Here is a 27,803-nt window from a genome sequence, read left to right as displayed (position 1 = left end):
TAACAGGTGATCAACATTTTTTCTTCACACTAGGCTAGATGTTGGTACGCTTACTATTACTGGGTAATAATTTACACCTTGCGTAGTGCCACCGACTTCAATGCTACTACAACAGTAAGGTACTCTCACTGCAAGTAAGGGTACCAGAATTTGGTCCTTAATTATCACTGCTGCTCATTTTTACAGATTTTTCTAACCAGATTTGATATACTTTAAATTTTTTCTCCTTTTCTATGTTATTTACTGTTCCTGTATTTTGTTTTTTCAAAAAAATAGCTACTTGAAATTAAGTCAGATACTTAATAAAATAAATGGTGGGGAAAAATTATTTTAAGATGATGAGTTTGTGGTATGTTGCATGTCTGACATATGGCATTCATTGGGCTGGTTTCTCTGGTTCACAAAGGGACCTTAAACCACCCAGAGATTCCCCCTGGAGAATTCCACTGTTTAGGAGGAATCTTTGGCTGAAGTAAAGTTGGCAAGATGCCCTTCCGATCTCCAGCTTAAGTGGGCATGGTGTGCCTGCTGGTGGCATGTTGAGAATGGGGCGGGAGGAGGGTGTTGTGCAGCAGGGGATCAATGAGCCTGATCCCTGTCTGGTGAAAGGTCTGCTATAGAGCTTATGCCAACAGCAAAAGTTAGAATAGCTCCCCTGCTGCTCTAACTTCCACTGTGGGAGAGTAGCTGGGGATCAGGGACCTGCGTTCAGCTCTTTGCTGCTCGTGCTGTCTACTGTGTTGGAGTGCAACTCAGACAGAGAGAGGAACTGGGGTTATTGGTTTTTTAGATTGGAGGTGGTATATGTCATTACATGACATTTCAAACTCTTTGACATAATATGACAATACTACAGAAAATGCTGTTCTTTGTTTTAAACACGTAGTTCATTTTAGCAGTTTGTCATCCACAGTGTAGTTATTCAACAGCGATTCCAGTCAATGAAGAGGAAATGGAAGTGTCATTTTATTTATGATGGGGAAGTCACAGGCATTAAAAAATGGACTTCCCTTCCCCACCTGATCCCAACTGCTTTGTGTTGAAGGAGATCCCATTTTTCTGATGTTGACAATTTAATTTTACACTCAATTCAAGTAAGGAGTACAGGGATTTCACCCCTTTGTTTCTTCTGTGCCTCAGTTTTCCCTTGTTAAATGCTCTTTCTCCATACACATTCTGAGGCTTCATTGTAGCACACAGATCTATGGGTGAGAGGCCTGGTGTCCTACCTTTGAGACTGCAATGACACCTTTAATTGGCTATTTGCATTTTGGGGAAAACTGAGCCCCTTTGTCCTGTAGAAGCAGAAAATGTAATCTTTGAAATGATAACAGCCCCGGCATAATGTTCAAGGCCTGATTCAGCAAGGTACTTAAAAGCATATGCCTAACTTTCAACATGTGCATACTGTGACTGAATAATTAGTTTGGCACATGCATAAGTAATTTGCTCAACTGAGGCCCAAGAGCAGAAGGTACTCCAAGTTTCAAATGTATGTGAACAATATGGCATCATAGTAACACAATATACTGTCACAGGCCTAGCTCCCTGTCTTACTAGGAATTATTTAGGCCTTTTCTGGAAAAAAAAAAAATTCTGTGTTTTTTGCCTCATTTTCCTGTACAGGTAAAAGTACTCCAGGTTGCTTTCGAATAGTTGCTAAGATAGTTTTAGAAACAGTTTGCTTATGAGACTGCTTTAGTGGTGTTTTGTGATTCAACATATCACAGTGTGAGAAAGACAGATTAAAATTTGGCAGTTGATTTTTTTAATTTAAATTATAGCTGTCTTCTGAACCCACTTAAATTGTTAGGTTCCCTTCTCCTTACGTTAAAAAACTAGCTTTGATGTTGATTTCTACTGTATTACTTCTGTTATGGATTTAGGGCTTGATCCAAAGCCCAGTAAAGTCAATGGGAAACCCTTAATGCTATTTACTAGGAGACCTCTAAACTTCAGTAGGACATTATGGTGACCATAAAAGGAACATTCATCTCACATGGCCTCATTGTTACATGCTGTTTGTCTTGCAATGCTGTAGCCCCAAGGTGAAGGTGTATTAGAGATGTATCAATGTACCTAGTACTTTTTTTCCTAGTTCCCTTACCTGTCTTAGCTGCACTAAGAGTAAGTGTATCTACTCAGACGTGTAAGGAGAGTATTCAACTGTACAGATCTAGGTCACTTTATCTGTGTTTGTGTTTTTCTATTTTAGGGATCTCGAGGCTTTCCAGGTGCTCCAGGTCTTCCAGGTCTAAAGGGCCACAGGGTAAGCATTCACCTATCTGTCTTACAGATAATCTTTCACAACAGTTGTAATTTTTGCAATCAGCCTATTGTATGCTAGTAGACTATTTGACCTATTTAGTAATGGCAAAATCATGAGAGTTAGAGATGGAAAAGTCCTACCAGAAAACCTAGTCCATCTTCCTTTAAGTGCAGGTTGATCTCTAGTGTTTTGTCCAATCTAGTTTCAAATGTCTCAGGCAACTGGGAAGAAATAAAGTAAGCAAATACTGTATTAAACTCAAGCGGGGACAAAACTGACCTTTGGCTAACTGTTCTCCCATCATGCTGGCAGATCTGGCACTAGGAAGGGGAACTCTAGGGTTGGACATGTTTATGAAACTGAACAGTTATAAATTACCAAGGTTTGTGGCCAGGTTTCCACTTCAGGGAGCAATAAACAGGATTACAGGGAGAAATAAATAGGGTTACTGTGGCTCAGAGCTTTCCCCTCATTGTTTTTAGGTTCTTTATATATATTTGCAGGATTCTTGTTCTCAGAGGGAACAAACCCAAGTAAACGTATCTCACACAAACAGCTGTTTCATTTGAAAAGTATTTTATAACTCTTTTCCCATCTGTTTTCTTGTGTGTATTCTTTCTTTTTCTCCCCAGCTCAGATCCATCCTGATGATGATATTTTAATAAAAGATTATTTCAATAATAAATATCATAAATGATTGTTTGGGTGTATCTCTTTATACTTATATATTTCTCCTCACGCAAAGGGACACAAAGGACTTGACGGTCCTAAAGGCGAGGTCGGAGCAACTGGATCCAAGGTAATATCTTCATTATGAAATTTGGTTTGGGGTTTCAGAGGAGTTGTAGTGTTTAGCTCTTGGAGTGTCCTAATGATTCATGTTTATATATTTTAGTGTCATTCATCCAAAAGGATCCTAGAGCCCAAAGAATAAAACCTGTGGAAGAACATTGATTAATCACACTTTCTATAATGCTAAAAACAGCTGAAGATAATAGATCTTTAAAATGAAAAAAACTTTGCTTCCTCTGCTGGTCACCAACTTCTCTGATTATTTATTTACTTGTTAAATAGTTCCATAGATGTGATTGGTCTGTTTTGGGGGATGCTACTTGCACGAGAATTTCATTGTTACTAAGCAGAACTGCATGGAATTTCCCTATCTGTGCAATCCACTTCACTTGCCTAAAGCTGAAGAATTTGGGCTTTATGCAGGAGTGCCAGTGGATTGGGGAGATGAAATCCTCATCCCCAGTTTGGGTCTGCAGTTTGTGCATTAGAATAATGGCTGTAGATTATTTGTGTCATTTGCAAGTGTTGGGGTCAATGGATCCATGTTAAACTAAATCCCATTAATCCTCTACTAGCTGGATCCCAGGCCACTTTTGCACTGCTCAATGGCTCATGTGGAACTGGCACGGAGATACTTCCTGTGGTGCACAGATGCTTTGTGCATTTGCCTTACACTATTTTGGGAATTTGGACAGGCCCTGAATCTATAATTAGGCATGGCAGAATTTGATTTTTTTAATAATTTCAACAGATAATATCAATGTTTATTTTTAAGCATTTTCTTCAATTTGTAGCAATTTAAATTTTCACAGTTGCACAAAATTATGGGTTTTAAACTTTTTAAATTTTTATCTATTTAAATTCTCACAGTTGAGGGAAGTTATCGGTGTGTCAGACAATAATTATTTAATGACAGTAGACATTGAGATTGAAAAGGTTGAAGCTTTAGAGCCATTAAAACACAAATTGTCAACATCACATGTCAAAATTTACAAAGAAAATGTCCTTAAATCAAACTCTAATAAGTTCTCAAGCAACATTTTCTTCCTTTGCCTATCTGAAGATGTCGATTACTATCGATAACAATATTTTTTCTTCAGTTTCAGTGTCAATCAACATTTACTGACATTATTGTATATAGTGTCTCTCTAATTTACCAACATTGACCGATAAAAATCGAATCCTTCCAAGCTATCTATAGGGTAAAAAAAACAAATTGAAAAGAAACTTTTCTGGTCTTCTTTATGTGCAAAACAGGCCCAAACCTGCTTCTTCCCCTTTGCAGATCAGCTGTAAGTGGATTTAGTTTAAAGTAGTTTTAATATTGTTTAGCCAGCTAGCATGGATCGAGACAAGTTGTGTTAAAGCCACTTTTTTAAAAGGGTGCCAGACTCCCTTATTGTTTTTTTTTCTTGCCATATTCATACTAGCCTACTAAATGGTGTTGAAACTATTTTAGCCTGCAGAAGGCAGAAACTGCAGATGGTTTGGAACTGTTACCTGGGAGTAAAAAACCTGTTGGTTAAGTGGATATAGAAGAACTGATTTTGGTTACTTTCCAGAATAAAAAACAATTTTAAAAAATTGAACATGTTGGGCTTTTTTACGAATCGTCAGTTATTAAATCAAAGCACTGCAGGTTGGTTTGTCTTAGAATCATAGAATCATAGAAGATTAGGGTTGGAAGAGACCTCAGGAGATCATCTAGTCCAACCCCCTACTCAAAGCAGGACCAACACCAGCTAAATCATCCCAGCCAGGGCTTTGTTAAGCCGGGGCCTTAAAACCTCTAAGGATGGAGATTCCACCACCTCCCTAGGTAACCCATTCCAGTGCTTCACTACTCTCCTAGTGAAATAGTGTTTCCTAATATCCAACCTAGACCTCCCCCACAGCAACTTGAGACCATTGCTCCTTGTTCTGTCATCTGCCACCACTGAGAACAGTCGAGCTCCATCCTCTTTGGAACCCCACTTCAGGTAGTTGAAGGCTGCTATCAAATCCCCCCTCACTCTTCTCTTCTACAGACTAAATAAGCCCAGTTCTCTCACCTTGTCCTCATAAGTCATGTGCTCCAGCCCCCTAATCATTTTCGTTGCCCTCCGCTGGACTCTCTCCAATTTGTCCACATCCTTTCTGTAGTGGGGGAGGGGGGAGCCCAAAACTGGACGCAATACTCCAGATGTGGCCTCACCAGTGCCGAATAGAGGGGAATAATCACTTCCCTCGATCTGCTGGCAATGCTCCTACTAATTCTGCCCATATGCCATTAGCCTTCTTGGCAACAAGGGTACACTGCTGACTCTTATACAGCTTCTCATCCACTGTAATCCCCAGGTCCTTTTCTGTAGAACTGCTGCTTAGCCAGTTGGTCCCCAGCCTGTAGTGGTGCATGAGATTCTTCCATCCTAAGTGCAGGACTCTGCACTTGTCCTTGTTGAACCTCATCAGATTTCTTTTGGCCCAATCCTCCAATTTGTCTAAGTCACTCTGGACCCTATTCCTACCCTCCAGCATATCTAACTCCCCCCCACCCCCAGCTTAGTGTCATCCATCTTGTCTAGACCAAAACATTTTTGCTAAAATTTCACACTGTTCAGTTCTGCCATTAGTAGCAACAGTAGAAGCATACCCATGTGTTTAGGGCACAAGTGTCGGTTGGCATTTTAGCCATGTATCCTGTAGATTAGATTGCTCTCCCTGCCCTAGGGAGGAGGATGTGCACAGTTCTTGCTCATCCACACTGCTGTTGTGGTCAGTCTTTGTCTTCTTGCATATCCCTACCCACCCCATCCTTGCCAAAGCAAGGGCTGACCACAGTCTGGTTCTCTGGCAGTCAAGCACATTGACAGTGCTCAATAATAAATCATCATAATTGTAGCAGATTGGTGGGTCAGGCATGAAAATATCTTGGGGAGGAGTGGAAGGTTTTCTAGCTATTTTCTAGCTGCATTTGGAAACTTGTGCATTATTCAGTATGTCTCTTAGGGATGAGCTTATTCTGCTTCAGTGGGAACTCAGGCTTTGGCTACACTGGTGCTGTACAGCGCTGCAACTTGCTGCGCTCAGGGGTGTGAAAAAACACACCCCTGAGCGCAGCGAGTACAGCGCTGTAAAGCGCCAGTGTAATCAGTGCCTGCAGCGCTGCACGCTCGCTCGCAACGCTGCAAGCTACTCCCCTCGGAGAGGTGGAGTACATACAGTGCTGCGAGAGCTCTCTCACAGTGCTGGCGACGCGACTACACTCGCGCTCAGCGCTGTGAAGTCCCGAGTGTAGCCAAGCCCTCAGAAACATGGCTCTTCCCATCAGCAATGGGACTGATTTATGTAACTTCCCACACATTGCTATGCAAATTTGTCCCTAATAGAGCTACATTAAACTTAAGTGGTGGTGATAAGAGATGGAGTTTCATTTTCCTCTAACATGCTTTTTGTGCTTTCATTTGAATTTCTAGGGTGAAGCCGGACCAACTGGCTCAATGGGTCTAACAGGCCCTCTCGTGAGTGTTATTTGCAATGTTTGCAATTGGATTTTGTAAGTGCTTTGTCAGTAACTGCAGTAAATCAGGAAATTAATACAAATCTGAATTAGGTTTTGGTATGATCTTTTCCCCATTGTGGTTCAGGGTGATTAACCCCTCTATACCCTTTAGGCCCTTCCTGATTCTTTATATGAAGAGATTTTAATATAATGAAAATCTCAAAGGAGGTCACTTTGAGTCAATAATTGAAATTATTTCAGTTAGAAAAATATTAGCTAAGAAAACTACAGACAGAGGATTTTTGAGTTTGTGTCTAGAATAAACATGTGGGGTGAGTAGTCTTTTCTCTCCGGCAATCTCAGAATGCTTTTACTTAGCTGGTATTTAGAGCATCTGTAAAACTATAAACATTAGTGGAGATAAAGCCATCTGGTTTTGATGTGTTATCCTGTGTCCTGCAGAATGTAATATCTCTGAAATGGATCTCAATTAGTGAATCAGCAATAGTAAAATGGGATTGAGTTATTGACCCTCAGTGAGTATGTAGGGAATTTAGTCTTTGTGTGGCTGAATTTTGAAATACAGCTACAAATGGAAAAAGAGAAATTACAGAGCAGTTCAGTTCCCTGGGGCAAAACTTGTAAGGCTGACCGAGGACATAGATTTGCTTCAACTTTATGGGCCCCATAGACCAGCGTAATCACTAGCAGAAAAAACAGTGGTCTGATCCTGTAACACTTAGTCACATGAGTAGTTCTTAGTCATTCTTGTATTCTCATTAAAAACAGTGAGCCTAATCATGCTGTCTTTGAAATGTTTGGCACCAAATTTCATCAGTGGGAGCAAGACTGAACCCAATGGGATTCTTCTTGTGAGTAAGGCTTGTCAGATCAGACTTCATTACGCTATAATTCCTGGAGTAGGAGTGCAATGAAAAGTTTTTATTGAAAGAAAAAAGAAAAATCAGAGATGTTTAAAAGAAAACTGAAAAAATGCTCTATACTATGGTTATTCTGAAAAAAAAAACAGTGAACTCCTGCATTCCACTTCTTATTATCCTCACAGAATGAATATCAATTAAAGCATTTTTCTGTTCTCTTTCCATAGGGTCCTAGAGGAATGTCAGGAGAAAGAGGGCGAATTGGACCACAAGGTGCTCCTGTAAGTGGATTTGAGGTTTTGCTGCTGTCTGTTAGCCCTACTGCTGTGCTTTACTTGTTTTATCTAAATTACAGTCATATTTCTTTTTTCAAGTTTTGAGCTTGCAAAAATTTACTACTGAGTGAGTAATTTACTCACTCTCATGCTCACATTTACCCCCCCAACCACAAGTAGTCCCTTTATAGTCCAAGGCTACTGCAAGAACTGAGTAGAGATTTGCAGGATCAGAGCCTTAATTTAAATTTTAAAAAGCAACAACATCTGTAAGTTAGACATTAATTGCTATATTTTATTAACATAGGTGCCAAGAATAAACTGGATGCAGGGGGTGACTCTGAGCAGAACTGTACAAAATTGTTAAATATGTTCACGTTTTTCATCAGTTTTGTGACCCAGAAATTACATTTTTTGTTTGTAAAATTTCTGTGAAAAAGCCATTTTCACAAAAACTTGCAAACTTTGAAATTGTATATGTTTCTGATGCAAATTGATTTTCAGTGGGGAAAAAACCCTTAAAATGAAAATTTCAAAAGTAACCTTTTACTTCAAAATAGAAAAAAATGGTCTCACTAAAAACAAAAAAGTGAACTTTCTTAAGTATTTCATGATATGGGATCATCTCTGAAAAGAAATGCAAACCTTCATTTCTGTAGTTTTACATTTTATTTCAATTTTTTTTCACATCTCTACTCATGGCACTTATGAGTCTAGTGCAATGGTTCTCAATCTGTTTACCATTTTGGGCCACATATACAGCTCTCAATGTGTTGTGTGGGACGCATCCACACACTATATAAACTACCTGTATGGCCCTGAGGCTGTCACGTGGGCCGCAGCTGTGTGCTCATTGGGCTGCAAGCGTCCCGCGGGTTGAGAATCACTGGTCTAGTGTGTACTACTTTTCACAGTAACAAACATGAACTCCTGGCCCCATTGAAATCACTAGCAAAAGTCCCGTTGACTTCAACAGGCTGTGATTTCACTCTAAAACTCTTCCATGTCCATTCTGTGATGGATTTATGGACTGGTATAATTTAAAGACAGTTGTAAATTGGCTCCTTTTACAATCACTAATATTCAAGGGCAGAGTTTAATAAGAATTCCTATAAATGTACTGTGTCTTGTCTATCTTTATGTCTAGGGTGGACGGGGTTCGCATGGTATGCCAGGGAAGCCTGGGCCAGTGGTAAGTTCCTTTCCTTGTTCCCAGCGTTGTGATCTTCCTTTACCTTCAGACATTCTTTAACCAGAAGGATGAGTAACTGTTGCCATTTTTAGTCTGGTAACTGAAGGCAAATCCTAATTATCTGTGCATGATTCCTGATACTGCCACAAAATTATTAATCACAACTGTGGAGATGTGTGCTCTGAGAAATAAACCACTAAGATTTTGCTTCCTCTCAAGTAAGTGATTTTAAGTAGGGAGTAGGCTGGTGCTATGTTCATCTTCTCTCAGGGAACTGATGTACTGCTACATTAATGCAATGGAACCTAGATGCAAAAAGGTTAAGCATTTTAGAAATAAGTATTATAATAAAGAATCATTAATAAAAAGTTGTCTTTCTTCGCAAATAAAGATGTCAAAGGAAGTTATACCAGTTCTCAGTAAGAAGTAATGAATTTCACTAATAACAGAAAGATGTGAATTTGCTATCTCAAATCCATAAGGACTATATATTTTCAAAACTTATAAGGATATGTAGCCCTTTTTTTAGAAGAAGTCATACACTGAGCTGATGAACCAGAAACACATACACAAATGCATTACAAGCTGATAAACTGCCTCCTTGAGAGATCAATTTATTACAAAATACTCACATCGTTTATATAGAAGTTTATCAAAAATTAAAATAATAATGCTTTTCAATACATGATTTACAAGTAGTTTTGTTATACAGAACAGGTATTGTAAAAAGTTTTCAGATAAAGAAAATACAATTTAAATATATTAAAAGGTTAGTGTGGCAGTTAAACTAAGGATTTTCATATAACAAGTGACTCTGGTCCCAATCCTACAAACACCTATGCACAAATGTTTAACTTAATGCATCTGAGTACCCCACTGAAGAATATCTAGAAGTCAGTGGGATTACTGGTATGAGTAAAGTTAACCACATGCATAAGTGTTTTCAATGTTAGTGCCTATAGTACTGTTTACTCATTTATACTTCCTCACTATTAATGTTTGACAGATTTCCCCTAGAAATACACTTTATTCTTTTTTTTGCGCATGTCACTTGACAAAAACATCTGCCAAATAATTGCCTATTGATACAAAATGTGATATGCCTGTATGCTGAATCTTTGTTCAGTCTGAGGCACACTAGTCCAAAGTTAAAATTTTCACTGTTTAAGTACATAGTCTTTCTTCCCTAATGTTACTGTGTAGGCCTTGCATGAACAATGCGAGAAGAAGTAAGGAAGCTGAGATTAACAATGGACAAAGCATAAACTCACAAATGGCCTTGTAAATAACATTCAGTTTGTAGATTAAGAAATAGTGAGAAGAGTAATGTGTGATAAGCTTGCAGCCACAGCTTTGCTTACAGCTCGTGGACAGTTCATGATCTGTACAGGGATTGGTTACAAAAATTAGTAGGCCAATCATAAAGTGTGTGATACAGCATTTTAACCTATAGTATTAAGTTTGAGTGTGTACATAAGCTGATTCATGATTATGTATGTTGGAGATGTGGTGCACCCTAGCCTAACCCCCTACATCTGAGCCTGATCACCTGAGGTATAGCTTTATGACATCATATAAAGAAACCTCTGTGACGAGTCCGTGTTTGAACCAAGTTTTTGGATTCATGAGAACTGGATGAGGTGTTCTCCCAGAACTGGATGAGGTGTTCTGGATATGCCAAGTTCAAAGGGTCTCGGAGGGAATCCCAACATGCTGCAGTGAGGAAACGATATTTGTCCATGTGTTACACAATAGACTGTCCTGTTGTAAACTCCATTAACCAATAATGGACTGGGATAGAAGTTCAAGCTGAGAGTGTCGATAGCTGCCAAATTCAGTTATCTGGTACATCCTACAGCGAAGGGTGACCACAACTATTACAGGACTTTAAAAATAAAATATTTACAAGATTTTTCATTATTTTAAAACAATTCTATAACAGAAAAAAATTGAATCTCAAAGCAATTCAGAAATTCTAGATGAAGTATAAATATTTCAGTGGACTCCCAACCTGAGCTCAAACCCACTGGGCATGACATCTGGTTGGCTAGCATATGTGGTACATTCCCTAGCAATCTCACAGGGAGATGCAGAATGGTTAAACATGATCTCTCTGGAGAAAGTGCTATCCAAATATATGATGAATTGGGTAAGTACAAAGAAATATGTCGTAATGCTAAAATTATCATTGAAACGAGCGAGATTTGGCAGATAAGTGTTCATGACCCAATAAATTGGGATGTAGCTATTTCATAAATACATTAAATGAGCTGTTACAGCAGTGCTTTAGCAATTCAGTACAAGGTCGCTGGCAGAAATGTTCTCCATAATTAATAGTCTTTGGAACAGATTGTTCTTACTGAGTTTGTCAGTAGAAGCTTTGTTATATAAAACATTCTTTCTCGGTATACATCATGTTCCCCAAAGAGGGTGAAAATCCAGCCAAAGACAAAGAAAGGGAAATCATTTGGGAATACACAGCTGTACTCAATATTTATGACCCCTGTATACTACTATCCAAAGACTATATAATATAGAAGGAGGAGTGTAATATCACATCTGTTTAGCCCACCCAGCACAATAGCAACAAAAAAGCAGTATTAGTTTACCACTTGGTTGACTCTACATTATACTGTTATTTTTGGACGCAACTGTGTCAACTATCTTACTCATTTTGGACCATATACCTCTGTTGATCTTCACACAGAACTCTCACAGGCAAGAGTGGGATTTCTTCAGTGTTTTGATGACTGTTAACATAATTAGGATATTTTTTGGAAACATTTAGATTTGCATGAACAGATTAAGAGCAATATAGGGCCCAATTTGCACAGTCTGAGTTCTAAAGGGGTTATCCCCTATATAGAGAATGCAGGAGTATTGGAGTTATTGATCATAAAGGGCTTGTGATTTGAGTGATTCTGGGTATCATGATTAAGGCTAAGATTTTGTCACATGTATTTTTAGTAAAAGTCACAGACAGGACATGGGCAATAAACTATAAATCACAGAAGCCTGATCCCTGCTGTGTGTTGGGCTGACAGCTGGAGCCCTGCCATGCGCCAGGCTAAAGCCAGAGCCACACCACGTGTGAGGCTGGAGCTGAAGCCGAGGAAGTCACGGAGATCTGTTAAAGTCACAGAATCTGTGACCAAATCATATCCTTAATCGTGATTGACAGAGATTCTGATACAATTATTAACTTAGTACTAAATCAGACTATAATTAAGATACAATGCTCTATTAATGATATATAACATCTGAACTTCACTGGCTGAATAGTTTTGTTGACATGTCTGATGGGGTGCATTGTTATAAAATAGATTTAATCTTTGATTAGTATATTTATCTAAGTTTTGTTTAGCTATTTGTAATATTGTCTGATACAACATCATCTGTAGCACAATATGCAGATTTTACAGATAGAAAGTTTGAGTGGAAAATCAGTGATTTTTTGATTATCTTATCTTTTTAGTACCTTTTAACAGTAGCTTGAGCAAAACGAAGAGGAAATAGTATATTTGTAATGAAAACTGAAACTCAAAAATATTATAATTAAAAACTATATTGATTACTGTTTGGAAGTTGGCAGATGAACCAAGAGCTGTAACATTGATGATGTCAGTAAAAAAGTACTTAATTCAGTGGTACTCAGACCTCAGTGGTTCAGGAGCCAAATTAGCGATCAACATTACCCAAAAGAGCCAGAGTAGCAAAATGACTGACTAAATATTAACTATAATTGGTTAATAACATCATAAAAGCATCCTGATTGGTTAAAAACTTAGATTGGTTAATAATTAAATCACACAGCGTTCTAATATCATGTGCTGCAAGGAGATCCATTAAAGAGCCACTTGCGGCTCGCAAACCGCAGTCTGAGTATCATTGACTTAATTAAAACATTACATTTATAAGTGGTATTCAGTTCATAACACTTATGTCATCTACAATATTTATAGAACTGGTTTCCCTTTTTTTATGAGGCAATATGTTTTGTAACTTGCATTGCATTTAAACCCAGGAACTCCATTTGCATAGGCCTTCATCAGTGTTTAGGCCACTAGTTTTGTGATACTGACTTTGGAAATATCTCCTCATGTACTTTATTTGTTTTTTATAGGGACCACTTGGTATAACTGGTTCTCCTGGTTTTCCGGGTACTCCTGGTGTAAAGGTAAGAAAAGCTGATTTGTTTTAGTCTGTTTAACCCTATTAATTAGATCTTCATATGCCCACATTTAAAGAGACCACCTTGAACATGTGGAATTCATCTTCACAAATGAAAAGAGGTGACTGTGCATTTCACTTTTAATTAACACCTGGAGATAGAAGCTAGAAACAACAGCTGTGATGAAGCAGTAGGCTTTGACAGAATATGGCTATGGTCATAGGTGAGAAACTCAAAGATAAGTGGGAAAAATGGGTTTAACTCAACCCTTAGAGAGACCAGATGGGTGAGGCAACATCTTTTATTTGACCAACTTCTGTTGGTGAAAGAGACAAGCTTTCGAGCTGCACAGAGCTCTTCTTAATTAGAATATTATGTTAAACCATAAGGTTGTGAAATCAACTAGCTTGATAGAGTTGGATCTGTAGATCCATCCCCCAGGAAACTTAGACAGCTGCAGGAAATAGCAGTTTTAATGTGAATTGGCAATGCACCTAGGTTACCGTGCCATAGAATAATGAACAAATGATCTAAACAAAAGAGGTTGTAAAGCAGTTGTGTAAGGTTGGCCTTATCTCTTCTTCCCACACACCACCTCAAACATCCTTTAAGACTCTATAAAAGAGGTGTTTTGGTTCAAAGAATGGGAACAGATTAAAATTTTTCTTAACTTCCATTTGTTAAGAGTGACAATTTTCTGGTAATCCTTATATTTTGGACAACATACACAATATTTAGATTACCATCACAGCATTAACGTAACAATAAAAATCAGCATTTACTTTAGATTGTTTAGGGGTTTTTTAAAACCTCATTTTTGCTTGTTCTCTTCTTATCTTAGTGGTGCTTGTTCTGTTTTCCATATCATTTATAATCTGCTGGTGGCATGACATTTAGATACAGTAGACATTTTAATATGTTGGTCATGATTCAGCTCTGACTGGTGACTTGAGGTTTCAAGGAATTTCTATATATTTTTCATATGAACTTTGTAAAAGGAATATGTAGGAGATAAATTAGTAATGTAGGACTAACTCATGGGTTTGCCATGAGCCTGGTTGAGGGGTACAATGTTGCTGTGTTGCCACAGAAGCAGATTGGAAGGTAGATTGTGACTCCGGCAGATTGAAGGCAAATTGTGACTCCTACAATCAGCAACTGAATGCCACTACAGTATCCTAAAGAAAAGGATCAATGACTTCCCTAAGCTCCACCATCGGCAGGGGTGGGTGGAAGGGAAAATCTTGCTGCAGTAGGAGGAGAGACGGAATGGCCCTGTACTCCTCCTCCAGCTCAGCCTAAATGGAAATGGGAGACTCAGTTTCCTTACTCAGAGAGCTCTTTAGAGCCACAGTAATGACTAATTGCATTGCCCAAAACTAAGCTGGATTATGATTGTTTAGGAGGGGCTATAAGCAGTGTCCCCTCTAATTTTTCCCACCCCTGTGTGGAATGAATTTTGTTATGTGCACCAATATGGAGGTGATGTGTGACACATTGGTGTCCATATTGGTGCGCATAACAAAATTCACGTTGTGGGGGTGGGGCCGAGGAGTTCGGAGTGTGGGAGAGGGCTCAGGGCTGGGACAGAGGGTTGAGGTGCAGGGGCTCCTGGTGGGGGTGCGGGCTCTGGGGGGAGCGGGGATGAAGAGTTTGGGGTGCAGGAGGGTGCTCTGGGGCTACAGCGAGGAGATAGGAGTCCCCCCAGCTCTCTCTTCCCGCAGTAGCTCCTGGGCTGGGGCCGCAGGATAGGCATCCCTCCCCTGGCAGGTCTGGGCCGAGGCTGGGTTCGGGCTTTAGCAGGTTGGGGGGCTGGGCTAGGTTGGGACTGGGGGAGGGGCAGCTTACAGGGAACTTAGGCTATGAGATCCTGCATTTATCTGAGAACCTACCCCAGCAAATCTAATCAATCTGCTTTGTGAGTTTTTGTGGAAGGCAGGGTATAGTGAAGGGAATACCTGAGATGTTTTCTTACAATGGAGTTTTGCAGCTATAGCTGAGAGAAGAATATAGCCTGCAGATAATTGCTGGTGATGATGCATAAGCCAGAAATAATTCAGCTTGACTCTCAGATCCCAGGCTGAGTTTGAGGCACTGTCAGAAAAAACAAAACACATTTTTTACATGTAAAGTGAGTACATTTGATATGAAAATCATTGAGAGATGATTTGGGGACCTCACAATGGGACCTCACAATGACAAATTCACTTTAAGGTCGATGTCTCATTACCTGTCACCACTAGAAATTAATCCTGTACATGAACAGAAAATCTATCCCTTAATACAATACCTTTAGAGCTGGAACCTCCCCTATTTTATGAAACTATTCAAATTATAGTCTCAAAGAATGGCAAGGTATTTAATTCCTTATATGCACTCACCAAATGGTATTTAAATCCTCCTGTATGAAGTGCTAAAACATTGTGTCATGGAAAACTAAAAGGCTATGTAAAACTTCATAATTCACATCTAAAAATTCTAGCAGAAATGTAAAACTAAAATTGTAATAAATATTTTGGTGGGCCATGACGCACCAGGGGTTCTGTGTTGAAGTCGTCCTCACAACCTTTGCATAGGATCGATGGATGGTCATCTCCTGCTCCAATGGAAATTCACACCATGCTCTGACACAATTGCTACCATCTCACTTGTTTTTTTCCTGTTCAATTTCTGACTCTCTTTATTTCTTTTTCTCTTCCTCACCTCATCCTTCTCTTTTTTCTCTTCCCCCTCTTCTATGCTTGTTTCTTCATTTCTGAGTTTTTCTTCATTGTTTTAAGGTTTTTTTTAACTCTTTTTCTGGATTTGTTTTCTTTCCATCTTAGTTATTGTCATGCTTCTCAAGATGACCATTGTAGTCTTTGTCGTGCTGGGCTGCATTTGCTCTGATGGCTGAGCGGAAAAGGGAGACTTGGGTCAGTGGATAACTGTCTGAGCCTCCAGCCCTGTATGTGAGCTTGCTTTGGCAGCATTCAAGGAACTTCTCAATATTTTGCCCCTAGCCATGGGTTTGAAGAAGACCCAGACTCATGCAGTCTCCTCATCTTCCTTTCCCCCAGAACTGCTCCTCTCCTATATGCTGAATCCCCACAAGTAGTAGGAAAATTATTATACAGTAAAAACATCTCTCTCTATTAGCTAGGTAGCCAAGCTCAGCAGATGTTATATGTTGTTTATACAGTTGGCAACATTCACAAAAAAATTCTCTGGAAACAAGGCTAATACAGCCATATGTGTAATGTATTAGACTAAATTATAATCCTTTTAATGCATGGCAGAAAAAATAGAGCAATGGCTAAACAAAACAAAGCATCTAAATAAATGTTTGAAAGAGCTGACAAGGGAAGAAGCAATGGGATTTTTTTTTTAAACGGAGGAACTACTTTCAGGATTGGACCCTCAGGTTGTATAAATTGGTAAAGCTGCATTGAGCTCAATGAAGCTATGCAGATTTACACGTGCTGAGGATCTGCCCTTCAGTCTTGAAGATACAATTTTAGTGTAGCATCAGTTCAAAAAGGCAGTTGGTCCACATAAGGATAAAACTGAGGACATATCAGAGGGAATTGCCATACCAGAATAGATCAGTGGTCCATCTAGTCTCGCAGCTTTTTTCTGATAGTGGTCATTACTGCATAATATATCTGACCACTTTTGACTATAGCAAGCACAACCAGTGCCTACCATATTCCTGTGTTTAATTCTTTTTTAATATTAAGTGTTCGTATCAATACAGTCCTGTAGCAGTGAGGTCCATGGGTTAGTTTATACTGTGAGAAGAAACATTTCTTCTTATCAATTCTAATTTACATAAAGTTTCAAGTCTCAGCTGCAAACAATGCAAACAAAGACTATAAGATGGACCAATATTGACATGTTGATGTGTTTTTTTTGTATGGGTTTCTTACTGTTGTGCTTTTCCCCCGTAATATATTGGTGGTGTGTTTTGGATAAATTGTACTGGCTACCATGCTGTTTCTCCTCTAAAAGAAAGGTGCTTTGTATATGTATAGACTAGGTGGCAAATTGTGGTTTCAGTTTCAACACTATAAATCCAGGCAGAATTAGGTTCTTATATGTGCAGTACCTTTTCCTAATATTGAAGTATATGGAAGCTTGGATTCCATTGTTATCTATTCCATGCACTATTCCCTGTTAATTATTATGTGCTGCTTTTAAAAAAATAATTCAATAACTAATTGTTTTCTCTTGTGAAACATTAGGGTGAAGCAGGTCCAACGGGTGCACGTGGCCCAGAAGGTCCTCAGGGACAAAGGGGTGAAACAGGGCCATCAGGTCCAGCAGGGTCACAAGGACTTCCTGTAAGTTCAGACTTTGGATGCTTGTTCCATTGACTGCCTGCACACTGTCTACCCAAAGCCAGTGGTACCTTACTATTGGGAGAGTCCCAAAAGTATTTTTAGAAAGGAAATATTTGTCATCACATTATTTGTATTTAAAATATCTTTTAGATACATGACTAAACACTTGCAAATTAAATATCAGGGGGTAGCCGTGTTAGTCTGTATCCACAAAAACAACAACTAGGAGTCCGGTGTCACCTTAAAGCATAAGCTTTCATGGGTAAAAAACCCACTTCTTCAGATGCAACGGAAGTTTTTTACCCACAAAAGCTTATGCACAAATAAATCTGTTAGTCTTTAAAGTGCCACCGGACTCCTTGTTGTTTTTGCAAATTAAATGTTACACATGCTGATGAAAACTGTGACCCTTTAAGCACTTATGCTCCAGCTGGACTTTCATGCTTAAAATTAAGCACACGTGTTTGCAGAATCAGGGTCAAATAGTGAACTTTTGCAGGGTCTACATACTAGCCTTTATTTTCTGCTCCTGAGAGGAGGCACAAATACATGTCTGACAATATATTTTCATTCCTCCGTTGATACACTCATTAGAATTTGTTATAATGATTTGTATGCTGTTTTTAGGGAACTGTAGGGACAGACGGTTCTCCTGGTGCTAAAGGCCCAACAGTAAGTAGTCAAATCAACTGTATAAGGAATTTTGGTGATGGATTCCTTTGTTAATTTCAGCGTTTCATGCGGCATCTCTCATCACACTGATGTCTCTTTTGTAGGGATCTCCAGGTACTTCTGGCCCACCTGGCTTAGCAGGTCCACCTGGTTCTCCAGGACCTCAAGGCAGTACTGGTCCTCCCGGCATCCGAGGCCAAGCGGTAATAATTTCTTTGTCACCATGGAAATGACAGTATTTAGCAACGATGTAGCTAAGGAAAGCGAATGTAGTGATTAGCAATGGGACTTCTTCATTTCCAAGCAATAAGATGAAATCAGTAGACTGCTGTGTAACGAGGTTGAGACTCACTGGTGCGGTGCCTCCTGTTGGTCATCCTGGGAATTAGCTCTTCCAGCCCAGAGCGCCCTCTGCAGGCCGGTGTCTTGCCTGCCACTGGCCCCCTGTGTCCCTCCCGGACCCTGGTGCCCCTCTACGTCAGGGTTCTGCCCCAGCAGTAACCCACAATCTGGGTCTCCCCACCCAGGGGAACCCCCAACCCTCTATCCCCACCTTGCCTCAGTGGCTACTGCCAGTCATCATCTAGCCCCCGCTCCCTGGGGCGGACTACAGTCTGTAAACCACTCATCATCGGCAAGGGAGTTAGGACCTACTGCCTTTGCCTATCTCTGGGCTGCCCCCCTGCAGCCCCAGTACCTTTTTGGGGTCTTTTAGCAAGGCCTGCAGCCTGGGGTTTTACCAGGCTGGAGTTCCCCAGCTCCCTCTGCCCTTCCCCAACACTGCTCCACCACAGATACCCTTCTCAGCTCCCAGGTAGCCCGGTCCTTCTCCCTCAGAAGCTAGAGAGAGAGTCTTCCAGCTTCTGGCCCACAGCCCTCTTATAAGGGCCAGCTGGTCCCTGATTGAGCTGGCCACAGCTGTGGTCAGCTACCCAGTCAGCTTACCCCAGCTATTCTTAATCCCTCTCCAGGGCTGCTTTTAACCCCTTTTCTGCGGGAGTGGGGCAGCCGCCCCACTATATGCTGAATAGGAGTGAATATACCAAGACTTGGTTCTCATTAATTCCTTATGTGTATACAGAATTTTCTTTCTTAGGCCCCAGTCTTGAATTTGACTGCAGAGAGGCAGAGACCTGTGCACAAAGCCTCACTGGCTTCAGTGGTCACTGGCCCGTGTGCCTACCTGCTTGGAGTCACCTATAGAATCAGAGCCTAAATTAGTATTTTGTATTTGTAATTACAGAGAAACAGACATATTTACAGAAAGCATAAACTATCATAAATGTATTAAAATGTTACTGTAGTTAGTCTCATAGAAGGGAGTAGTTTTCTGATGCCAAACGTAGTCCAAAATTATTCAAGAAGTAATTGTGCTTAAATGCTTAATGCTTTCATAAAAATCCTTTATCTCTGAAGTCTTCTGCAAATTAACCATTAGCAATCTGGTTTGTTTAATCTTCAGCATATACTCTTTCACAGCATTATTAGCTGAGCAATTTTGGAATAAACCAGTTGTAACCCCACTGAATATAATTACACAATGAAACAGATAGTCATTTACAAAATGTCAGAAATCTGCAGTATATGGGATTGGCTCTTTGGGCTTCTGTATGTCAGCTGTTGGCCATAACGTGCCCGAGATGGTTACTAAACTAGACAAGAAAATAAGTTACAGTGCTTGGATCAAGTTCTAAGGTTTTTATTCAGGCAAAAATTCTTACTGAAGTCAATGGACTTTGTGCTTGAGTGAGAACTGATTAAGGACATCAGGATCAGGAGCTATTTGGAGTTACCATGTGTGAACAACCTATCTATAGACTAGATTAGCAGAAGCACTGTCACATTTTTCATTTGAAACCACTGTACATAGGTAACGCAGGTAAGGCTGGTTGAATGGTTTGTGCAGATTAATGGTATTAATGTATTTGTTTTCAGGGAGACCCTGGTGTGCCAGGTTTCAAAGGAGAAGCAGGTCCCAAAGGGGAACCAGTAAGTCTTTACATTTTTTGTAATCAAATCAAAATTAAAACAAAGAATGATACATGCATTGTTGTGCAGAGCACAATACTATATTCGTTGAGACATATCTAGTATTACCTCTCATTATTGGTTTTGACCTGCAAGTAATGGCCATGGAACACCCTGGTCAGGTTCTGTTGTGAATAAGGGGCAGGATAGGTCCTTTGAATCCATGACAAGGTAAATCCTTCAGCCAGTTATCCCCTGGACTCAAGTTTGAGAAGGCCACAGCACAACAGAGAAATACAGGATCCCCTGATGCTTTATTAGCAGCCATGGAATGGATCTGCTTCAACTTCTTGGTCTTACAAGGAAATCACTGGTCATAGGTGCGCATGGACAGAGGGTTGTGCTCTAACAACATGCTTTGGTCCCATATGAGAAATAAACTTTTTAAGGAAAGATATTAAAAATATGTTGAACAGAACTGAATGTAGCATAGGTGGTAGCAACGTAGACCACAGCATCTCACAATCTACTCCAATATTGTAATATAAATATTGCATTTGATATGTCCAAGAGGAATGAACAAAATTAGCTTGATTCAGCTCTGTCCACCCATCAGGGTCCTATTGCTGAGTCAGCAGTATCAAATGATGCTGGTAGACCTGATAGTGTTAGCATGGATGTTTGGACTCTATTCATAGCTATGAGAAGACGATCCATCAACATGGCCAGCACCATCTCGGAGCCATATGAAGGCTGAATGAAAAGATTATTAGCTTTAGCAGAGCCAGGATCAGTTGTAGCTGATTTGGCAATACATTCTTAATATTCTTGCTCAAGTAAAGTATTAGAGAGAGGATAGTAGTCAGCAAAGCTGTCAGTGTTGACAAATGATTTCTTGAACACTGACTGGACTTATTATTTTTTTGAGGGTGTCTGGAAGAATGTCCTTCTAGAGAGAGGCATTGACAATTTCTGTCAGCTGTGGGACTGGTAAATCTCAATTCCATCTGTCAAGAATGAAAATTGTGTCAGAATCAGAGCCTCTATGTCACTGAGCCAAAGTCCATCAGGGAAGATGGCATGAGGATTCCATGTGCAGAAGCAGTGCAGGATTTACACCAAAGAGATGGATTGCAGAGAAGAGAAAAATGTTGCCCTAAGTTTACTATTGTGTAGAGTGGATTCCATAACCGTACAGGTTCTTTAAATAATTAAATACTGATTTCCTTAATGCCACTTGCCTAACAATTAATAAATACCACAATTACAAATAATTGGATCCTATACAAGGAGTCAAATGATTGTGAGGCACAATGTAGAGCCAAATTTTAGAATTACCGTTCATTTATAGATCACTTCATGTTGAAATACTAGTTGATAAACATAGAAAAAGGAAAATCTGAATGGGAATAATTGCATTTTATAACTGATTTTAAAAGAAATTAAAAAAATAATCTAACTACCCAATTTTGTTCTTTCTTGTTTGGGAAAATGTTTATGGTTCATGTTGGAAGAAAGAGTGATGGATTGAGCCTTAAAAATGGTTAATTTGCTTTATTCTAAACAAGCAAATATTTTCAATAGGGTCCACATGGTTCTCAGGGTCCCATTGGCTCTGTGGGTGAAGAAGGGAAAAGAGGCCCTCGTGGTGATCCAGGGTCAGTAGGTCCTCCAGGCCCTGTTGGAGAAAGGGTAAGAAAGCCAGAAAAATAATTATATTTGTTAGAGGTGGGCCACTCTCCTGAAAATCATATCTGACCTGGACCTGAATGTGAGCTCCCTTATAGTTTGGGGTGGGCAGAGACAAACTTGTCTTTAATGATAGTATATTGACAGCTGTGATTTAGCATTGTTTCTTACACTAGTGATTTTATGACCTGATTTCTCTGAAGTGACAGGATGCTCTCTTTTGTAATACACCGTAGGTTCTTTTCAGAAGTGGCCATGCGAGGGTGAGAATATGAAAATGTAGCATTATGCCTTCCTCGTATTGAGTATCATTTACTCCAGTGTTATCTTGGGTTTTTTTATTTGGGGAAGGAGAATGAAGCCTGGCATGTTAATATTAATTTGGAGCTCAGCACATCATTTGGGTACTCGGTGTTTAGATATCACAGTGATAGGCACTTCAGAAATATGACAGATTGATAACTTTTCTATTGAGTAGAACCTTGTTACAGAAATAGTGTCATTGATTTCAGTGGGGCTACTCACAGAGCTAAGGTGTAACACTCAGCATGAGTGATGGGATCGGAAAGAGGCCCTTAAATATTTTTCACTACAAAAGAGCATTTTGAAGGCACAGTAGCCAGTTGGAGGACAAGGATTTTATAAGAAAATAAACTGAACTCCAAAATCCTATTGAACATCAGATTATTAATAATGATTTATGATATTTTTGCATAGGGTGCTCCTGGTAATCGTGGTTTTCCAGGTTCTGATGGCTTGCCTGGACCAAAGGTAAGCTGATTTGGGCCATTTTCCTCCCTTTCATGCCTAAAAAATATATGCAAAAGAAGAATGTAACTGAATGTAGCTGCTGTGGGAAGTGAGCAGATCTGCTGAATGTTTGGAGGCAGGGCCAAAGGAAATGCCAAATGACAGTGGGTCAAGTCTTCCAAACATGCTGAGACCAGGGTTCTAAGTGAAAAACGTTGCTCTTCCTGTGGGTCTCAGGCTTTCCACCCTCCTTTCATGTCTCCAACTTGATGCACTTATACTTGCATCATGATGTGTAAAAGCCACTGAGCAGTAACTACTTACATTACATTTTACAGTGTCTATTAAGTTATATTTGGAGAGGGAAGCACTCCTTGTAAAATAGCTCTTTCTTGACATCTCCACTGAGAAGCCAGGCCAATCCCCCTGTGTGTTGCCTAACAACCATATTGCTTACTGACAAGTGACACAAAGATGTTTTTGTTTATTAGATCCATCAATTATTACCTTCTAGATAGAAGTGCAAGAATTCTAAATTCCTTATGTTAATTAATTCTATACAAGAGATCATCTCTAAATAATGTTAAGGATATGGTTCAGAATCTTTGGAACGCCAGTTTTCAAAAATATTGATAGATGCTGCTCTTGACGGAAGATGTATATTTTGCATTTACTTCCTCTTACTATGGTTGTTCAGTCTAACGTCTGACTAATGGTGCTTTGATATCTTTTCCAGGGAGCTCAAGGGGAGCGTGGTCCAGCAGGTTCTTCAGGCCCTAAAGGGAGCCAGGGAGATCCTGGGCGCACTGGTGAACCTGGCCTCCCAGGTGCCAGGGTAAGGAAATTATAAAATCAACATCATGTCATGAATTTGTATAGCACCTTTCATTCCCGAGGATGGCAATGTACTTTATAGGCAAGCTGTTATACAACCTCTGTTTATAGAAGCCAAAACCAGGGATCACTTCTTCCACCACTTTAATACCTTCACCTTTGGAAGGGAAATATGGAACCTGACCTTGAATTCAGTGGTTCTACTCATGTGCAAAGTGAATCACATGAGTATTTTCAGGTTCAGAGCCCAAGGACCTGGTTCTGTTCCCCTTGAAGTCAAAGGCAAGACTCCCATTAACTTCAAAGGGAGCATGGTCTAGCGCTAAATTAGACATAGACAATGCAGTCCAGAGGAATGTAGGTATGTAAAATACGAGGTGTGCAGAAAACATAGGTTGAAAGTCAAATCTTTGTTAAATTGGTTAATTGTTTTTAAAGTATTTGTGTAGTGTATGGTGAGCTGTCATTGAAAGATCCTGCAGAAGAAATGTTTGAGGCGGGTTTGGAATGTCCCATACAAGGAAAGAAAGGAAATTCCAAGCATAAAGAGTGGCATGGAAGAATGGTTGAGAGTGGGAGAAATAAAGGGGATGAACTGGTGGGGGGCTTGAGAGGAGTGCAGACAACAAATGGGAGAGTATGTCGGAGGAAACAAGAGCAGAGATGCAATTAAAAATGAAATTGTGCAGAACTTTGAAGGTGAGGATGAGGAGCTTGACTTTGATGCAGTAGGATGAGGGGAAGCCCCTGGAGGGACTCGGAGAGGGGAATAACATGGTCGAGTTAAATGACTTTTCATTAGTCATGCCACCTGAGTGAAAAATTATTCCAGTGTGATGTTTCGTTACTGAGCACACTTTCTCAACTCATTTACAATCCTTGCTGTATTTTAGGATCATATACACAGGTTATATCAATTGGTGTGTTATCCTATTTTTGTAGGGTCTCACAGGAAATCCAGGTGTTCAGGGTCCTGAAGGAAAACTTGGTCCTTTGGTAAGTAGTTTGTGACTGGGAGTGAGGAGGATGTACATAATTATTGGTCCCTTCAGTTGGCACTGCACTCATTTGAAATTCTGCTCTCCTTGAAAGTAGCCTTTTACTAATCCATAGTGTTACAGTCTCTCAAGGTGCATAGGTCCTTCTAAATGCCAGCAAATGGAAGGCATTTAACATCTAAATGAGTCAGTGCAAATCACTTTCATTAGGCTTAATGTATGTTGCAGTATATGCTCAGTGTTGGCTATCCCAAGGAATGTAAACACTTGTGAGCTCAGGTTTGTTGGAAAGAAATATTTTTTACATAATTCCCATAATTACTGGCTAGCTCCAATGAGTCTGTCTATAATTGCATTGAAGATGTTTGAAAGCTAGAATTGTCTCTTTGACGTATATTTTAAAGACATTTTTAATGGAACAGCCACAATGGGAAAAATAAAAGAAAGAAGAAATAAAGTAGAATATATAAATATTGTACAAGTACTATTAAGACTGTAAATGGATAACAATACAAATGCTAAAGGTTAGAAAGTTTTAATATTTGAAAGGGTAGGTTAACATTGGCTTAACCAACCTGAAAATGAAAAATTCTAGCACTAAGTTTCACTGTTGGATACACTAGAGTTCAAGTAATCCATTTTTCAATACTCTTGTACAAGTCCTCTTTCCTATCTGTTCCTTCCTTTTCATAGATGACTATCAGGCAAACAGCATGGTGCCAATTATTGAGCTCTAACAGAATAGACCTATCCAGTACTTTGATACCATTGTAAGGCAATCATTCCCTCAAAATAGCCTAAGGGTCCAATCCAGCTCCTATTAAAATAAATTGAAAGACTTCTGTTGCCTTCATTAGGCACTGGATCAGGCCTTGATAAGAAGTAGGAGTTAGCTTTTTATTGGTGAACAAAAGCTTATGGGAGCACAGTGAAGAATATTCAGAATTATTTATATTTCTAGGGTGCGCCAGGAGAAGATGGACGTCCAGGCCCAGCAGGTTCAATAGGAATTAGAGGTCAGCCAGGCAGCATGGGGCTTCCTGGGCCAAAAGGCAGCAGTGTGAGTACAATGCTTGCTAATCGGTATCTAATTATCTAGCTTGCCTTAGTTTCAGAGCTAAATATGTTTTTAAATGGATGAAAATATTGGGTAATTATAGCAACTTTCCCCACAAATTAGGGTGATCCTGGAAAACCTGGAGAAGCGGGTAATGCTGGTGTCCCAGGGCAGAGAGTGAGTATCATTGTTATTCTTTATATTGATTACACAAAATCATGTTTATTTGTCATGTGTGTGCACTATACAATTCCTCTTTATTTGTTGTTTCACTGTAGGGTGCTCCTGGCAAAGATGGTGAAGTTGGTCCTTCTGGTCCTGTTGGTCCACCTGTAAGTCAGTTTTTCAATATACAGGATTATTTGTTTGTCTAATTATATTGGCACCCATCATTGTACTTTCTGAGCAGTCCTCAAGAGTAAAAGTGACAGTAAAAGTGTTTTTCTTTATTGATTTAGAGACCATTTGCATTCTGCACTGATTTTTGCCAAATAAAGTCAAATTTCATTCTGTTGCTCTTTAAAGCAATCTGTAAATCGTTGAGTTATTTTTAATTTCAGCTTTATTAAGGTTGAATCAGTTTAACATGATCCCTAGAAAAAATACGAGGGTTTTGTAAAGTCTACATATTCTCACCCTTTTGCCTTTCTTCCCCGGTAGGGGTGTACATATTTCTTAAATAAACTTTTATATTGAAAAGAGAGAACATTTGAACTCATGTTGTGCCCCTCCCACCTTTTCCCCCTCGCCTTATGCTCTATTTTGGATAATTGATTCTTCCACCCATATTTACTGTATTAATGAAAAATTACTACTTAGCTAGTCGCATTGGTTTTAATGGGACTACCTGTTCAGTAAGGTACTGTTTGCTTTGAGTAAGAATGGCAGAATCTGTCCCTGGATTCATTTAATGTTGAATATTTAATTACTTTATCAAATAAAAATAATGGTCTAAATAACAACACACCATTAGAGTTCAAATTCCAGATGAAACATTACTCAAATAATCTATCCAGCTGTTTAGTTGCACGTGTCAAAGAGAGTTAAGAGAGTTTTTGAATTTGTTTTTTTCAAATATGTAAACACCTTCAGATTTTTGTTAACCTCCTGAGAAAGGAGTATATGTTAAAATATTCTGCTGTTTTTTTTAGTGCCAGAAAGAAATATGCATACAGCATATTAAAACTGAATTCTGTGTATCTTCTCCAGCTGCTTTGCTGTTGTTGAAATGTTGATTAATGAGCCTCACAAGTGAAAAATGCCTACAAAGAAAAATGTATTGTACTCTTCAAGTAAATATGGAAAAATATCTATTTATCTATTGCATAGGCTTCCAGTTGTCTTGTTTAACACCTGTTGATTCCAGAGACACAAATATATTACAAATATACAAAAAAAATTCAAGAATCAATTTTCTATTATGTATACTAAAAGAGGTATATATCTCTATTAAAATTCCTTCTACCACCCATTTTAAAAATTGCAAGGGGCAAAATTCTCAGCTAATGTAAATAGATGCAGCTGTCTTGAATCCAATGAAACTGCGTTCATTTATAGCAGCAGTTAATTGAGCTCAGGATCTTAAAAAGGTACTATCTGGTCTTGACTAAATTTCATTTTTCAACTGAAATGGTGTAAGTAATAATAATAATAAGAAAAAAGTAGGAAACGTAATCTTTTCCCATGAGTACAATCAGGCAGAGAACATGTAAGTGGAATCTGGCTATGTCCCTAAATTGTACAGTTTTTTTCTTTTGTCTAGGGTCTAGCAGGAGAAAGAGGAGAACAAGGCCCTCCAGGTCCTACAGGCTTTCAGGTATGTTTAACAAGAGTTCTTTTACATAAATAAATAATACACCCTTTTTTTCTTTGTAACCTACAGAAATTTGATAAAGTGATGTTAAATAAAGGTCTCTAGAATTGCTCAGACTAATTAGCACATCTCACGCACTTTCAGCAGCTACATTATTAGCTAGATTAGTTTTTGTTAAAAAGGTTTAAATACTATTTCTGTATGCCAAGGATCATTGGAGCCCAAAGAGCCTGCCTAGGTTTGTCGGAATTGAAGATTTTCAAAGCCAACAGGTATCCAAGAGTTGAACAAATCAGTGGCGTTAACAGTGGAGTCAAACCACTATCTCTTTGTATAGAAAGGTCTTATACATCTGCACTGTACACTCCTATTACATGCATAAATAAAGAGATGCTGTCATCTCCTTTTATTATGGAGGGAAACAGTTTGATGCTTGTGTATCAGTACTTATCTAATTACTTCTGTTGGGATCTTTCAGGGTTTGCCTGGGCCACCAGGTCCTCCAGGAGAGTCAGGAAAGCCTGGAGATCAGGTAACTTCTTTTGTAATGTAGTGAGTGTTTGCCAAGTTTTTCTTGCTTAATAAAACGATTTTACCTTCTTCTCCTATTTGATGTATTCACTTTCCAGTCCTCCAAGG

At 39.2% G+C, this 27,803-nt stretch overlaps 1 protein-coding gene across 1 annotated transcript in view; it reads left to right on the top strand.

Annotated features, from left to right (window-relative positions):
* Positions 1-27,803, top strand: part of COL5A2 (collagen type V alpha 2 chain) — a 173,457-nt gene that overhangs the window by 116,407 nt on the left and 29,247 nt on the right. Inside the window, exons 13-31 of the mRNA XM_065413206.1 lie at positions 2,216-2,269; positions 3,015-3,068; positions 6,517-6,561; positions 7,651-7,704; positions 8,846-8,890; positions 13,014-13,067; positions 17,285-17,383; positions 18,011-18,055; positions 18,160-18,258; positions 19,991-20,044; positions 21,608-21,715; positions 22,430-22,483; positions 23,199-23,297; positions 24,239-24,292; positions 25,256-25,354; positions 25,475-25,528; positions 25,630-25,683; positions 27,114-27,167; positions 27,643-27,696. Of these exons, the coding sequence (XP_065269278.1) occupies positions 2,216-2,269; positions 3,015-3,068; positions 6,517-6,561; positions 7,651-7,704; positions 8,846-8,890; positions 13,014-13,067; positions 17,285-17,383; positions 18,011-18,055; positions 18,160-18,258; positions 19,991-20,044; positions 21,608-21,715; positions 22,430-22,483; positions 23,199-23,297; positions 24,239-24,292; positions 25,256-25,354; positions 25,475-25,528; positions 25,630-25,683; positions 27,114-27,167; positions 27,643-27,696 (1,233 nt within the window). The remainder of the gene's footprint in view (positions 1-2,215; positions 2,270-3,014; positions 3,069-6,516; positions 6,562-7,650; positions 7,705-8,845; positions 8,891-13,013; positions 13,068-17,284; positions 17,384-18,010; positions 18,056-18,159; positions 18,259-19,990; positions 20,045-21,607; positions 21,716-22,429; positions 22,484-23,198; positions 23,298-24,238; positions 24,293-25,255; positions 25,355-25,474; positions 25,529-25,629; positions 25,684-27,113; positions 27,168-27,642; positions 27,697-27,803) is intronic.

This window comes from Emys orbicularis, chromosome 11 (genome assembly GCF_028017835.1).
Source record: "Emys orbicularis isolate rEmyOrb1 chromosome 11, rEmyOrb1.hap1, whole genome shotgun sequence".
Classification (NCBI taxonomy): Eukaryota; Metazoa; Chordata; order Testudines; family Emydidae; genus Emys; species Emys orbicularis.
This window is presented reverse-complemented; position numbering and strand designations above follow the sequence as displayed.